This window comes from Propithecus coquereli, unplaced genomic scaffold, assembly GCF_000956105.1.
Source record: "Propithecus coquereli isolate 6110/MARCELLA unplaced genomic scaffold, Pcoq_1.0 Scaffold1, whole genome shotgun sequence".
NCBI classification, from domain to species: domain Eukaryota; kingdom Metazoa; phylum Chordata; class Mammalia; order Primates; family Indriidae; genus Propithecus; species Propithecus coquereli.
This window is the reverse complement of record NW_012133857.1, coordinates 9,304,111-9,319,497: the sequence shown is the minus strand read 5'-3', so window position 1 is coordinate 9,319,497 and position 15,387 is coordinate 9,304,111. Positions and strand designations below refer to the sequence as shown.

The 15,387-nt window shown below is 37.6% G+C and overlaps 1 protein-coding gene across 2 annotated transcripts in view; it reads right to left on the bottom strand.

Moving 5' to 3' along the window:
• ANO10 (anoctamin 10) overlaps positions 1-15,387 on the bottom strand; it is a 240,616-nt gene that overhangs the window by 195,542 nt on the left and 29,687 nt on the right. The window contains exons 5-9 of one of the 2 annotated variants that reach the window (XM_012638749.1): positions 14,784-14,903; positions 12,018-12,587; positions 10,521-10,576; positions 8,047-8,121; positions 4,577-4,759 (exon numbers count right to left, since the gene is read on the bottom strand). In XM_012638749.1, the coding sequence (XP_012494203.1) occupies positions 4,577-4,759; positions 8,047-8,121; positions 10,521-10,576; positions 12,018-12,587; positions 14,784-14,903 (1,004 nt within the window). The remainder of the gene's footprint in view (positions 1-4,576; positions 4,760-8,046; positions 8,122-10,520; positions 10,577-12,017; positions 12,588-14,783; positions 14,904-15,387) is intronic. The other variant, XM_012638743.1, reaches the window with a different exon arrangement.

Genomic DNA, 15,387 nt, shown 5'->3' with positions numbered 1-15,387 from the left:
ACCCAGGGTGACAGAATGAGACTCTGTCTCCAAAAAAAAAAAAAAGCAAACAAACAAAACAAAAAAATACTATGGTATGTCTGTGAAAATCATAATTAATTTTACATATCTAATTTATTAAATGTATGAAGGCAAAGTTTCAGGTTCCAGGTGATCCATCCCACTTGTTCTTCACATCATATCTCAGAGTTCCCTATCCTAACCATATTTATTTAGTGCAGATTTGAATGGCAAGGAAAGAAAGTATAGAGTGAAGGTAACAATCAGTATACAGACAGCAGGGACTGGGCTATTCTCTTCCTTAAACTGTTCCTTATTCAATATTACATTGAGTGAGTGCTGAATGCTAGGCTTTGTGTTAGAAACAGAGTTTCCACAATAAATAACGTAAGGACCCTACCCTCAGTGACTGAGAAAGGAAAATTATTTGCCACTGGCACAAACACTCTAAATAAAATATTAGCATACTCTACACAGCAATGTATATAAAAAACACTGAACAATTAGTAAATCATTTAAATGTGAACACGGCATTCCCTCAGGAAATTTATTAATGTAAATAAAAACATTAAATAATTAAGGAGATAATATGATAATCACAATAAAAGCAAAAAAAATTTGATGAAGTATCATTCATGATAAAAACTCTTAGTAAATAAGGAAGAGAAAATAACATTTTTAAACTGATAAAAAGCTACTTACTAAAAACATCAAACACAGTACCCAATCATGGTGAGAATATGAAAAATCAGAAACAAGATAAAGATTCCTATAGTAACTACTTCTATCCAAACTGAACACACCAGTGAGCCTAATAGATGAAAACTGAAGCAAGAAAGAAAATGTCCATTATTTATAGCTAAAATAACTGTCTACATAGACAATCCAACAAAATCTATAGAAAAAATATCGGAAATAATAGGCGACTTCAGCAAAGTTGTTGAGTAAAAGATACAAAAAACAACAGCATTACCATATGCCAGCAACAAAAAATTAGAAACTACATTTTTGAAGAGATACCATGTATAGGGAAGAGGAAAGCCTCAAAGTATCTACCCAGAGATCACTTATTCATTACAAAATGAAAAAGAACCTTTGCAGTGTAACCAAGTGAGACGACCTGATGTCAATAGCTGCTGGTGAGCTGCAAGAGGTATACGTCCAAAGTTTAACTCAGATTTTAGGAAGAAACAATCAGACAATGGATTCACAAAAGCCAATGCCTTGAAAAACGGCAAGGGGATTACTCTAGATCTGCAGTTTTCAAACTTTATGGTCTTAAAAGCCCTAAACTCTTAAAAATTATTGAAGATGTTAAAGACCTATTGTTTATGTGAGTTATAGCTAGTGATATTTACCATATTAGTAATTAAAACTGAGAAATTTTAAAATTTCTTCATTAATTCATTTAAATAATAACATATTAACATAAATGAAATATCCTTTTAAAAATCATTACAGTTTCCAAAACAAAAAATGTTTGGTGCAAAGTGACACTCATTTACATTTTTGGCAAACCACTGTAATAGCTAGCTTGATAGGAGGCTGTTCATTTACTGTGTAGCGATACATTGTTCTAGTTGGAACATTCATTATGAAAATTCAGCCTTAGCAGCTATGAAGTTGGATGTGAACTGGCAGTTCCCAGGAAAAGGCCAGCAGTGGATAGTGAAGATCTAAGAAGAGACATAGCTTAGCCCTGGGCTGGTGGAGCCAGGGACAGGAGATGTCAGTGATTACCCTTGGTGGGCATATTACAGAGGATTTCTTTTTCTTTATTTACTCTGTCCTGCATTTTCCAAATTTTCTATAGTGAGTGAGCAAGTATTACTTTTATAATAATATTTTAAGTTTCAGCCAAATTGCTTTTTCCCAGAGCTTGGCCATATTATTTTAGACTCATTACAGCAGTAAGGATAAGATTACAGAAAATACAATTCTAAATTCATTGAATTCAGGCAGGAGGAAAATACACCCAGAAAAAAGGAAGAATTAGTGCATAGGAAACAATCACCTAGAACAAATGTGACCTGAAAGCATCTCCGCTCTCCAAATATATGGAGAGAACTGAAATAGCAAATATCCAATGTCTCTCCGGTAGAGACAGTAAAAGGAACTTGTAGGAGATGAGGAGGGGAAATAGCCAGATTATGCAGGACCCTTTAGACACATTAAGGAACAACACTGCCAACCCTAGAGTTCACTCACAGACCCAGGACCTGCAAGAGAAATTAGTACACGGTGTCCTTTATTTCACATCTGAGAGCTTGTACTGTATAACACAGAGTCTGAAACAGGAAGGCAAAGTCTCAAATCTTATTCCTGATTTAGTAGCCAAATGATTAATAACATAGAGCTTCAGTTGCCTCTTTTTGACATGGGAAGAACCATTGCCTCCCTCACTTTCCCTAAAAAGGTATTGTCAGATGTTGTGAGATGCCAGAAGAGATCAGATCTATGATTCTGGCAGTATCACCTCATTGGCATACAGTTTTTAGACAAATGAGAATTGCTCAGACAAGGGGTATGGTGTTTGGATTACTGTATACCATTCACTGAGCCAGGGTGAAAGCAAGAGAAACCTGTATGGAGAAGGCTGAACTTGGTTTGGGACACTTCAGGGGATGATATCGTTCGCCCAAATAATTTCAGAGAAAAAGAGCTGAAAGTAAATTCTAATTGACTATAGGAAGAGAAGTAAGAAACGAGTGTCAATACAGAGAATTACTGCACAAAACCATGAGAGGCAGCAAAGAGAAAGGACATCAACAGCAGAGGGTGTGGAGGGTTTGCTTAGTTTACAGCAGGCAAGTTCCTGATGGCTGGGGCAGGTAGAAGGGGCAGCAGGAGATACAGGAGTACCAGGTCATGGCGGGGAACATGAAGCCTCCAAAAGTGAGGGGGATGGAATGAGAATGTGGGTGACATGACTGCGTAGTTTCTCAAAGAGAATAAAGGAAGTAAACTAAATGTGTCCAAAAATACCAACCCCCAGCACAGGCAAGGAAAGGATCCTGCCATAATGCAAACTAGACCGAGCTTTTAACCCATGGTATGCTAGTACTCACTCGATCTAAGAATGATGGCTGCACACCACACCCATGCTCCTTTTCTTCACCTCCCCTCTGTGCATGCCTCTGTGTTTTCTCTACACCTCACATATAAACATAAAGAGTGTTGCTGTGTAAGATGTGCTGTGTGCTTATACTGTGAATCATCTTCTCCCTTAAATAAAGGACAGAAAATGCTAGTATATATTTTAATCAAAGACATACTGCCACCCGAAAACAAAAACAGCTGCATAGGTGAGAAATGGACAAAACGCAAGATGGTAATTCAGAACCACCCGAAGTGGCTGGGTTCTGTATCCTGTGAGACAGGAGAACCAAGAGCACCCCCTTCCCTGGAGTGCAACTGGAACCAACCCGACTGAGTGAAACCAAGGCTGGGATAATGGTCCTCTCACCTTTCAGAGGGGCTGAAAAAAGACAGAACTTGTTGCCCAGGAACTACAACTTGTCTCAAGAGCACACTACCTCCTGGCTCTGTGACCAGATCTACAAAATCCTCACTGTCACCCCAAGATGGCAGCTCTGTGATGCAAACACCTGGTTCTGGACTAGGGACTTGGAAGCTTAGTGGGGGCAACTGCAAAAAATAAGGCAGAAGTTAGCAAAGAGAAAAGGAGGACAAACTCCTACTCAAGTTGAACATACAAGCTAAAATTCTTAAGCATATGAGAAAGACCGAAATTCAGCCAAGAAACTCAATAATCAGGAAACAAATTCATTCAAGATGAAAAATGAGACTATGAAAGTTTAACAACAATGGGGTCTCAATGAACGAATCACTGAAGGACCTGTCTCACCAGGAAGAACACTGTACCAAGAAGGAAGGTGCAGGATATACTAAACAATGGCCTGAAGCAAACATGATTGCAACACACCTCCCAAACTATGGAGATAGTGAATATAGTCAAAGCTCAATAAAAGTCTGTTGAACACATGGTTAGGTTTTATGAGCTAGAGCCTTCAAATATTGTAAGTACCAAACCTCTAATGATCTGCTTGTAGCTCCTTAAAAAAACCAGAAATTCGGTCTTAAAGGAACCGTTTTATATTTATACAATAGCACTAATTTAAACTAAAAGTTAATTTTCAGATTGGCATTCCATTTTTCAGCAATGAGCCTCAATCTATTGCTTGAGCAACCATTTTCTACAGTTTGAAGCATCAGGAGTGAGCAAAGTTGCTGCCTCTCCAGGGACCAATGCTGCCTTGCTCTGTCATCTCCAAAGCAACTATTCCTATCCCTTCTCCACAAAGCAGTCACAGAATTCTTCAGACTTGCCCTTTGGTATTATTGTTAGGCATAACTTCAGATTCAAGACAGCAGCATTTAAATGGGTAGTTCCATCTTTTTAACTTTAAAGTGGTTCATGCTGAGAAAACTGGGCAGAAAGCACTTATAACATAGTCACATCTGACACAATGAGTGTGTATAACATTTGTTGAATTCAGTGCATGACTGTTATTCACTTTCAATAAATGTTTAATTTAGCAATATTCCAACTTACCATGTAAGTTCCCATTTCTTTTTCCAGGATGACTTGTTCATATAACGTAGCATCAATGTCTGCCTTTAAAGCCTGCACCTTCCTCTTCACCTGCACACCATGCTTCTTTTGGAGCCAATAAGGAAGAAGAGATTCCACAATTTGGTTAAGGATCTGGGAGGTAATCAGGAGAGTGGCCAGGCTCTAAAGTGGAACACATAAATTATATTTGGCAATGTAGATTAATAAAACCATAGCATATATACAATTATGTAATAAATAAAATGGAATCTTCAATAAATGGTACACTATTGTTTTATAAAACTAGTATGAGAAAGGCCAGATGTTAGAACGATGTTTTTAATTTATGCGTTTTCACAAGACTTAGATTAAAATACAAATAAAGTTATAATACAAATAAGATTGTAATATGAAATAAACCAGTCAAGAATCAGTAGGAAAATTAATTAACTTAAAATTTTGTTCTTTGTCATCTCATCCTGACTGCAACATATGAATCTAAATGATATTGCCAACTTTGAAAAAAAGTAGTTTGCTAAAATGTTTTTAAAATTCAATTATAAAACTAATACATCCTCACTATAGAAAATAGAAAAAAAAAATCCACATATTTACTGCCAACTGATTTTTGACAAAGGAGGCAAGAATATACACTTGGGAAAGAAAAAACACTTTAGTAAATGGTGCTGGGAAAACTGGATATCCATATGCAGAACAATGTCCCCTATCTCTCAACATATATAAAAATCAACTTGAAATGGATTAAAGATCTCAATATAAGACCTGAAACTATAAAACTACTAAAAGAAAACATAGCAAAAACACTTTGGGACATTGGTCTAGGCAAAGAACTCATAGCTAAGACCTCAAAAGCACAGGTAACAAAAAGAGACAAATGGGACTATATTAAACTAAAAAGCTTCTGCACAACAAAGGAAACAATCAACAGAGTGAAGAGACAGCCTGTTGAATGGGAGAAAATATTTGCAAACTATTCATCCAACAAGGGACTAAAATCCAGAATATACAAGGAACTCAAACAACTCAATAGCAAAAAATAAAACAAAACAAATAATCTCACTAAAAAGTGAGCAAAGGACACAAACAGACATTTCTCAAAAGATGACACACAAACAGCCAACAAGTATATGAAAAGATGTTCAATAACACTAATCATCAGGGAAATGCAAATCAAAACCACAATGAGATATCATCTCACCCCAGCTATTAATAGAATGGCTATTATCAAAAAGACAAAAAAATAACAGATGCTGGTAAGGATTTAAAGATAAGGGAACTCCCATATAGTGTTGGTGGGAATGTAAATTAGTACAGCCATTATGGAAAACACTATGGAGATTTCTCAAAAAATGAAAAATAGAACTACCTTTGATCTAGCAATCTCACTACTGGGTATTTATCCAAAGGAAAGGAAATCAGTGTATCAAAGGGATACCTGTACCCTCATATTTATTGCAGCACTGTTCACAATAGCAAAGGTATGGAATCAATCTAAGTGTCCATCAATGGACGGATGGATAAAGAAAACATGGTATATATACACAATAGAATCCTAGTTGGCCATAAAAAGAATGAAATCCTGTCATTTGCAACAACCTGGATGAAACTGGAGGTCATTATGTTAACTGAAATAAGGCAGGCACAGAAAGGCAAATATCACATATTCTCTCTCGTATGTGGGAGCTAAAACAGCTGATCTCATGAAGGTAGAGAGTAGAATGATAGTTACCAAAGGCTTAGATGGGTATAGTGGGGGCAGAGGTTAAAGAGAGGTTGGTCTGTGGGTACAAGCATACATTTTGATAAAAGGAATAAATCCTAATGTTTGATGGCAGAGTAGGGTGATTATAATTAACAATGATGTATTGTGTATTTCAAAACAGCTAGACTAGAGTACTAGAAATGTTCCCAGTAGATAGAAACGATAAATACTTACAGTGATGGACATCCGAAATACGCTTACTTGATCATTACACATTCTATGCATGTGACAAATATCACATGTTCCCATAAAAATGTATAATATTATGTATCAATAAAAATGTTTTTAAAAAATAGGAAAAAAAAAGCCACTCATAATTCAACCATGACAGAACTACTGCTACATCTGGGATATGTCTTTCCAATCATTTGTAAAAATAAAACTATAATTATCCTATATGTACACAACTTTGCATATTGCTTTTTTCTCTTAATATATTGCGAGCATTTTCCCATGTCATTAAAAATTCATTTTTACTTGGCCAATACACTGCTGATGAATTTAGAATTACTCCCAACTTTCACTCTTATAAATTCTGCTGCTCGGATATCTATGTATATGAATCTTTGCCGAATCTCTGAAGACTTACTAGACTTAAGGTTCTTGGCAAAGCTACCAAGTGAGCTGGTTTCCAGAAATGTTGTGTCAATTTTCACTTTCCTCAGATGGATATGAGTGTTTCCATCACACACCACCTTTGCTAGTATTACAATTCTATTTTTTTAAGAGTCCTTCTCCATTATCCTGTTCTCTGCTAAATAAAGGAGACTCTCTAAAGTGTAAGAAATGAAAAGTCATGCCCTAATACGCTAACGCATGGGACCACAGAAGATATGTAATCTAGCTTATATAAATTCCAAATGTATTATTTTTGAACTTTCTCAACTTTCAAAAATAATTTTTAAGAAATAGCAATGTATCTAGAAGAGTTGTTAAGAGCACACATTTAATTTTACTTTTATGCAAGCTGTTAGAACAACAACTTCAAAATCTTTTAATCTTCTTTGATCAGACAAATTTTTAAACTTCCTGAAAAATTATCCCAAGTTCTCACATAACTATTAAGAAGTCCAAGCTTTGAAATACTGCTCACTAACAATCTCAGAACATTAAAACCAGGAAGGAACTGCCCTTTACTGCTAACTGCTTCAAGTATAAAAAAGAGAATTTAGAAACCAATAATTTGTGTTTGATTTATTACTATTTGGTATTATGTGATCCAGAACTGGCAAGGTACCAAAATAAATATCAGACTTTCTTACACATTTCAGAAAAGATACAGTACTGCATAGGATCCACTGGTCTCTAAAGTTTAACAACTTATTAACTTAAAAATTAAATTTTAAACCAATCACACCCTACCCTGAGACACACAAAAAAGTTTAATTAATAAATACTACATGTTTGCTGTTACAATTGCTTTGACAAGTTTTGAAGCAAACTATATAATTGATTTTACTACCCTATATGATTAATTCTGTAAGTTGGTTAGGTTCAACTAATTCTTTTTAGCTGAGTACAATATACAGTGTAATTATTAATGGTTTTTTATTTAGAGTTGAGCTTAGAAATATAAAAATTTAAAATATTTGTAAAAATAATAATTTAAAGACAATAGCATTAGCTGAATATAGGAAACCACCTCTAAGACCTAAAACTTTGATACTTTTCTGTTATTCACACTCACCTGGCGCAAAAGCTTCATATCCTTCAGGACAAAGGCAATGTAGAAAAGTGAGGCGAAGCAATTTAGAAAGTTGAACTGCCCCAAAAAAAGATAACAATGTTAAATACTGCTTTATGGTATTTTATTACTACCATAAATACAACATTTAAAAATGTAAAGAGGGACTTCCAGTCTGGACAAGATGGCATGGACTTGTTTCTCCCTCTATCTCCTTACTAAATAAACAAACACTGGAAACAATGTAAGAGGCAACGAAAGGAGGATGCTAAAAGGTGCTAAAAGGAAGATGAACTGGTTTGGGTCCCCAGGACTGAAGGAACAACACAGTACCAGCACATCTTAAGCTCCCCCCAACCATGAGAAGGAGGAGACCAAGGCCCAGCACTTCCTAACCCCAACCTGGTAGCCCAGGTTGGCTCATTCTTCCACCATTCAAGTAACAGTCCTGTCAATACCAGGGGAACCCACCAGAACCAGTAAGGGGGAATCAATCAGGACTCCCCACTAACAATAAGATTCCCAGGGAAGTGCTCTCCTTCCCTGCCAGGCCTGGGGTTCCTCTGCCCCATGGACAGATACCAGGATGGCCAGGCAGCACTAGTGAGAAAGACCCCACCACAACAAGCAGCCCAGCCCTGGAATCCTCTTTGTGTCCACGGACTTCTCCTCCCCCACCAGGAGTAAGTGAGGCAGCTGGGTAGCACTGGCAAGGGGGACCCTGCCACAAAAGACCCTGCCAAGACAAGAAGCCTCTTTGTGCCCATGGACGTGACTCCCCTCTCCATAGAGAGACAGTGAGGTAGAAGGGTGGCCATAACAACCAGCCTAGCCTGGGAGGCATCTTTGTCACCACAGGCACGGACTCCTCTGCCCTGCCAAATACACAGTGGTACCTTTTTGTGGTGGGGATCCCACCACAAAAAGTGCCATTTCTTCAGTAGTTCCGCTGCTCAAGAACCCACAGCTATATCCTCCCCCCAAACCCACACTAACAGGTTTCCTTTCTGCCTCCCAGTCCCCTGCTGGCTACTTCCTGCTTGGTAGTAACACTTTCTGAGAGGAAGGCTGCTGTTGTACAAAAGGGAGCACTTAATTAGTGAGGAGATGGGGAGTCAGGCTAGAGAGTGAGTGGTAAGATCAATATGGCCCCAGGACAGGGGGTGCCAAGTTAGGGTAGAAGTTGAAAAGCAAAACCCTGGGAAGGCTGAGAAATGCTGTCCCCATAAAATTAAAAAGGAAGGGAGAGATCTAAGCACCACAGAGGAAGAACAGACTCTAACTTATGGGTACTTTCACTTTGACATTGTATCTGGCACTGTCAAAGAATAATAGAGTCTTGCAAATAACTGAATTCTTTAAGACAAATGGAGTGTTTTTACCTCAGAGGGCAAAAGCTCCATATTATAATCTTTTTAAATGAACTTTGTAAACCATTACCATCTTCCCCTGCTTTCTTACACTAACAACATGGAACATAACTTCCTTACTGATTCAGCAACACATTTTAAATAGCAATCATTTCACAGTGTGAATGAGGCCTTCAGAGACTTTTTAGATGTATATGGCCACTTGTCCTTTCCTAATGCCCAAATTGTTGAATTCTTATCTATGACAGGCTTTCTCTTTCCTTACCTGTCCTTCTTCTATAAGTTTACCTACTTCCAGAATTCTAAACACCCTCATGATGGTGGTTTCTGATCTTTTACAAACTGAAAAACCAGACAGATAAACTTCTTAGAATGATTGCTACAGATGGAACAAAGACTCTAAGTGAGGGCCTGGATCCCTCTCTTGGGAGTTAAGTACATGAACTGTGTTAAATCAATTCCAGTTGAAAGTTCAGAGGGCTCTTTACACATCATCTTTCTTGATTCTCAGTTATGTTACAGATGGCTGAGGTAACCTCCTGATAAATGAGGTGCTTTCAAGCTAGTATTTCTTTATTCTTTACAACAATGGTGGAAAGAAGCATAATGTGTGAACTTTTACATGAACGGCAAGCAGGTTACACAATGCTTTCTCTCATCTTTTTCCTCCTACCCATCAAGACATGCTGGGAACCTATTGGACTTTGGAAATTTCTTTAACAAAATTTTTTTTAAAAATCGAATGTTCCATCACTAAACAGATTGCAGGTACCTGGAAGAATCATCGAATAGCAAAACATTCAAAGAAATCACCAAAAGGAAAAAAACAGAAACATGTTTATGAAGTGATTAGTTTTTTAAGTAATTGGAAATAGGCTATAATACTAATTTCTATATTTTGAAGTCTTACACCACACGCACATTTGTAATAAGACTACTCAACATAGACGTAAACATATTTATTAATCAGTCTTTGCCTATCTGCACAAAATATATTAACTGACATCTTAAATTAGAAGCAACTCTTCATATATATATTCCTAAATGTTCAGTAGTATGCATTACTTTCATAATCAAAATGAACTTGTACATAAACACTGTACTTACCACTAAAACTTTCAGAATTAGGTGATTCTGATAGGCAGATTCCAACCTGTGATTCTCTAAAATATAAAAAAAAAGAAAAAGAAAAAGAAGTAGTAATTTTTCTCAGTAAGCAAACAATATGGGAGCATTGTCATGAGGTAAAGTGGGATCTGTGCTGAGGGCAGAGATGTCCAACACGAGAGCCGCAGTTGGCAAATGTGCTGGGCTGTCAGTCACGGCTATTCCTTACCACAAAGAACATCAAGCCAGGACACATTTTTCATGGTACTGCAATAGCATTATTGTCTGAAATTACTTTTGAAATAGTACTGCCACAAAGAAACTTGGGAAGTGTTAGCAGATGATCCTACAGACAGCCACCCAAAAAAGCAGTAACAGTAAAAACTGATAATAACCTATAAGAAGAGGGCAAATAAAGATTTTTGTACATGTGGCTTACAAGGATTAACTTGAAGGAAAACTACAATTTCCATCCCCATCTGGAAAAGGTGACACTGTGTAGATCCCAAGTGACAAAGATGACAAAAAGGAAGATTCTGAAGAGAAGTGTCATCTTACACAGAGAGGCAGTATTAGGCTGACCAGGATTCAAACATCAACTCAGCCGCTGCCTGACCTTGAGTAAGTTACTTAACCTCCTGAAACTGAGCCTCCTCACCTACAAAACAGGGGTGACCAACCTCCTCCCAGTGTCACTCTCAGGATCAGAAATAATATAAAACCTTAGCCTAGTATCAGCACAAGGAAAGCATTCAGTAAACAGAAGTTCTTATTGTTAATATGACTAATAAAAATAATTTAAAACATCTTTATGGCCCATGAAGTTAAGGCCTAGGCTTTTTCCTATGGAATAACATAAGCATATTTGTTTGAATGAATAAATAAAGAATAAACAGCCAATCAAGACCCTTTTTAACTTATAACCAAGTCCTTTCTTTACCACACAGATACATCGGTGAACACCTGCCTTTGCTGAGCTCAAGGGCAGTCCTCAGTGCCCCACACCAACTAGACCAGCAGTTTTATGAAACTCGTCATAGTTCATTTGACCAAGTATCATGAAGATAATTTTAACCTGTTCTACCCTCAGCATAAAACACAGTTACAGTATTAGGAGCACAGGTTTTAGACAGATTGGTTTTGAATTAGCCTGGCACTACTTTTGCTATCTGAACCCTGTTAAGTGTCAGTATCTTTACCCATAAAATGGTGAAATAACTTCTATTTCATGGTGCCCTGAGGTGAAAATGAGCTATTGTTGATAAAGTGCTTAGAAAGGCACCCAGAATATAGTAATTAACACTGATAAATGAGAGCTGTGATAACCATGATATGGAGATCAGTGTTCACAAAGCTGATGAACTTTTCCTTATGTCTCCACAATGAGCCCGCAGCAGTATCTATCTTCTCTGCAAGGGAGGAGCTATATGGATACTGCAATCTAAGCACTATCTCTTACAGGCAAATAAGACATGAATACAAAGCATCAAGTCTTACCCCATGAAGTTAAAAACTCAGCAGCATATCGATAGAGGCGGTTCATGATCTCAATCACAATGGCATAGATGATGCTGGGCACATACAACAAGATACTGGTCCACTCAGACCCGCTATTCTCATGTAGACCCAAGGCCCAGATCTCCATGTCGAAGTAAATCATCATGACATAAAGAGAGAAATAGAGACAGAGGCACACAAACGGCAGAGAGACCAGGTAAATGCGCAACTGTCTCTTGTAGCTGGGGTAGAGAGGTTCCTCCCTGCCAGTGATGGAATTGACACCCAGGACGCCATGAAATCCCGGCCGTGGCTCCTCAAACTGTCTCTTCATGACCAGCGTCCCCCAGCGGTAGGTCATGTTGGCACAGCCACGCTTCCACACTTCCAGGATCACCGTGGACCAGATCAGGTTGAATGAGGCGAAGATCACATACTTGTCATAATCTTCCCACACAAACAAGTAGTAAGGTAACCCAATGACAGCCATGGGGATTAAGGCAAAAGTGAAATATTCCAAAAATCCAAAGTAAAGAGCAATGGTTTCCCCGAAGTAGCCACGAATATTGTCTATAGCAGAAAGAAAGAAAAAACTTAAGTACAGACTACCAAAGACTTCTTAAAATCATTTCAAGTAAGCTCATTCATTTTTTAATTAAGTGAGGATCATTTAATACCCCCATTTCCCAATCAGTGTGCGGTGGTGAATCCATCTTCCATGCAGTACAAAGACTGCGCTTGTCATTATGGCAAGCCCACATTTCCCAAAGCTTAGGGCCCAGGCCTTGGCTGCTGGGACTGCTCTGCCAGGTACCCTGACTCTGTTTCCCTTTTACTTTCTCACCTGGATACCTTCTTCCCAAAGAAGAACTCATCTTGGTGCTTGCCCAGAATCTCCAAGGTTCTGATTTATGTTCAGCCATGGCCATTGAACCATTTTAATTTGGGGGTTTATGTTCCCCACTTTTCTCCCACTTTAGTGTTATAGTTATAAATGTTCTTTACAAATAAGACTCCCCATCCATAGTATCCTGCTCTCCCTACCCAAAGATATAAACTTTCATCAATGTGTCACGGCAAATTTTTCAATACACTGAAGAAAGATTATTCAGAAACACAAAATAGGATTCTACACATTAACTTCTAGAATAGCCAAGGAACCCATCTATCTATATGTTCATATAAGCATTGGGCAGAAGAAGGTCCAAGCAACATTACTGCTAATATTCTGTGAACTCAACACAAACTAACCAACCCAAGAAAGGTCACAAACACTGCATTCTTTGCCAGCCTCATCCACGTGGGGAATGCCTGGATCATAAGACCACCCTGCACTGAGACCAGGGTGGGATGTGGGGGTGGGCAGAAGTGTGCCAGCTGGCATTATTTAAGAAATAATTACATGCAGTTAAAAGATATATATATATATACATATGTATGTATTTCTTTTTAAGACAATGTGATCATATCAGTCTATGAAGGTGGGTTAGAGTGAAGTAGAATAAGCTATTATCTCCTATCCTTAAATCTAGCTAACCCAAGAGCAAATGAAAACAGTTGGTATGATGCAGTCACCTCAAATCTAAATCAGGTCAAAGAATATCCTATCAATAAAAAAAAAGGTATTCATGGTGCTGGGCTCAAAGCAGATGACCTCCCCCTTTTGATCTTGGGGAAGCTCAAGATTTGCCTGGGCCCCAGTTATTACTACCAGCAGTCCCAGCACCCTCCACAGCACCCACACCACCCATGCCCACCTTCACCATCAACTCACTTTCTCCCCTTACTAAGAAGGAGCTAAGAGATACTGTCACTTTACAAGTTCTAGAGGCAATTCAAATCTACTGCCACTTAAATGCCAAACAAAGTGAAAAAGTGTTATAAGTGGAACATAAGTGACTTATTGTATGACCTGGGAGTATCAAAAGCTAACTTTTCCTTTTAGACAATACAAGAAAAAACTCAAAATACAATTTCAGAGTGTGATCTTAAAAACAATTTTTGTTTATTGTTATAACATTATAAGTTGTTTTCAGAATGGAAATTAGAAAGAAAATTATTTTAGAGGGATTCCCTTAAACAAAATCAAAATTAAAACATTCTTTAAAGAAAAACATGATACTAATGCTGCTTAAGGTAAAATCTATCAGCTTAAATGTAATTCTTATACTTTAAAAACATAACCAAACCAAAAAATTTTGAACATCCATATTGACATAACTTTAATGTTTGCCACATACCAAATAAATTAGTAATTATTCTTATAACTATATTCAGAGAAAATGGATAGATCCACTAATACATGCCAAAATAAGTATAAATTACCTCAAAAAATGTTTGAGGCTGCTAGTCTGCCCTAAAGATAAGCACAACTTGGCCCACTCTAAATAATTAGTTCTTCAGACAGAGAAATTTTCAAGTACAAAATATTCACAAGCAAACTAAACTCTTATAAAATTTTTTATTCCAACTCTGATACATATTCACGAAGGCCACTCTGAACTGCCTGTGTTGTTGGTGAAATTTAGTGAAAGCCTGTGTTTCAGTCAATCTAGAATAGTATTAGAAAGTTAAAAAAAAAAAAAAGAATGAATAGGTCATCTAACCCATCTTATTCCCCCCAAAAAATGTTTTCTCACATGCACCTGATCAGAACTGTGTAGCAGAGCACTAAATATTTGCCCAGGAGAGATGACTCCACTGCTGGATCATAACTTTTCATTAAAGGTCTTCCTCTTCTATAAGACAACAGGTATTGACACATACCTATAGGCTGATACTTTAAAGTAAGCCGAGTGTACCAGGTGTCCTCAAGCTTCTTCAGGGCTTCATTGTCATGCAGTGGAAACACCTGAATCACGATGCCAGACGTGAGCAATCTTCTCACTACACAGGGAAAATGTGCCAAACTACATAAAATAGATTGGAGACGCTCAAGATACACTTCAGCAAATACTATAAAGACACTCCACAAAGGAGTACCACACAAAGGCCAATATCATACTGCCTACTCCAAACATATATATTGTTTTGTTTTTTAGAATGTAAATGTCTTTACTGTTTTATTTGACTATGAGATCAATACAAGTTGATATAAAATTTTAAACCATACAAAAGTATACAAATTAGAATATGAGAGGCCTTTGGTATTCTCTCCTTCCCCTCAAAAATAACCACAGTAGGCCAGACGCTGTGGCTCACGCCTATAATCCTAGCACTCTGGGAAGCCAAGGCGGGTGGATCGCTCAAGGTCAGGAGTTCGAGACCAGCCTGAGCAAGAGCGAGACCACGTCTCTACTAAAAAGTAGAAAGAAATTATCTGGACAACTAAAAATATATATATGGAAAAAATTAGCCGAGCATGGTGGCA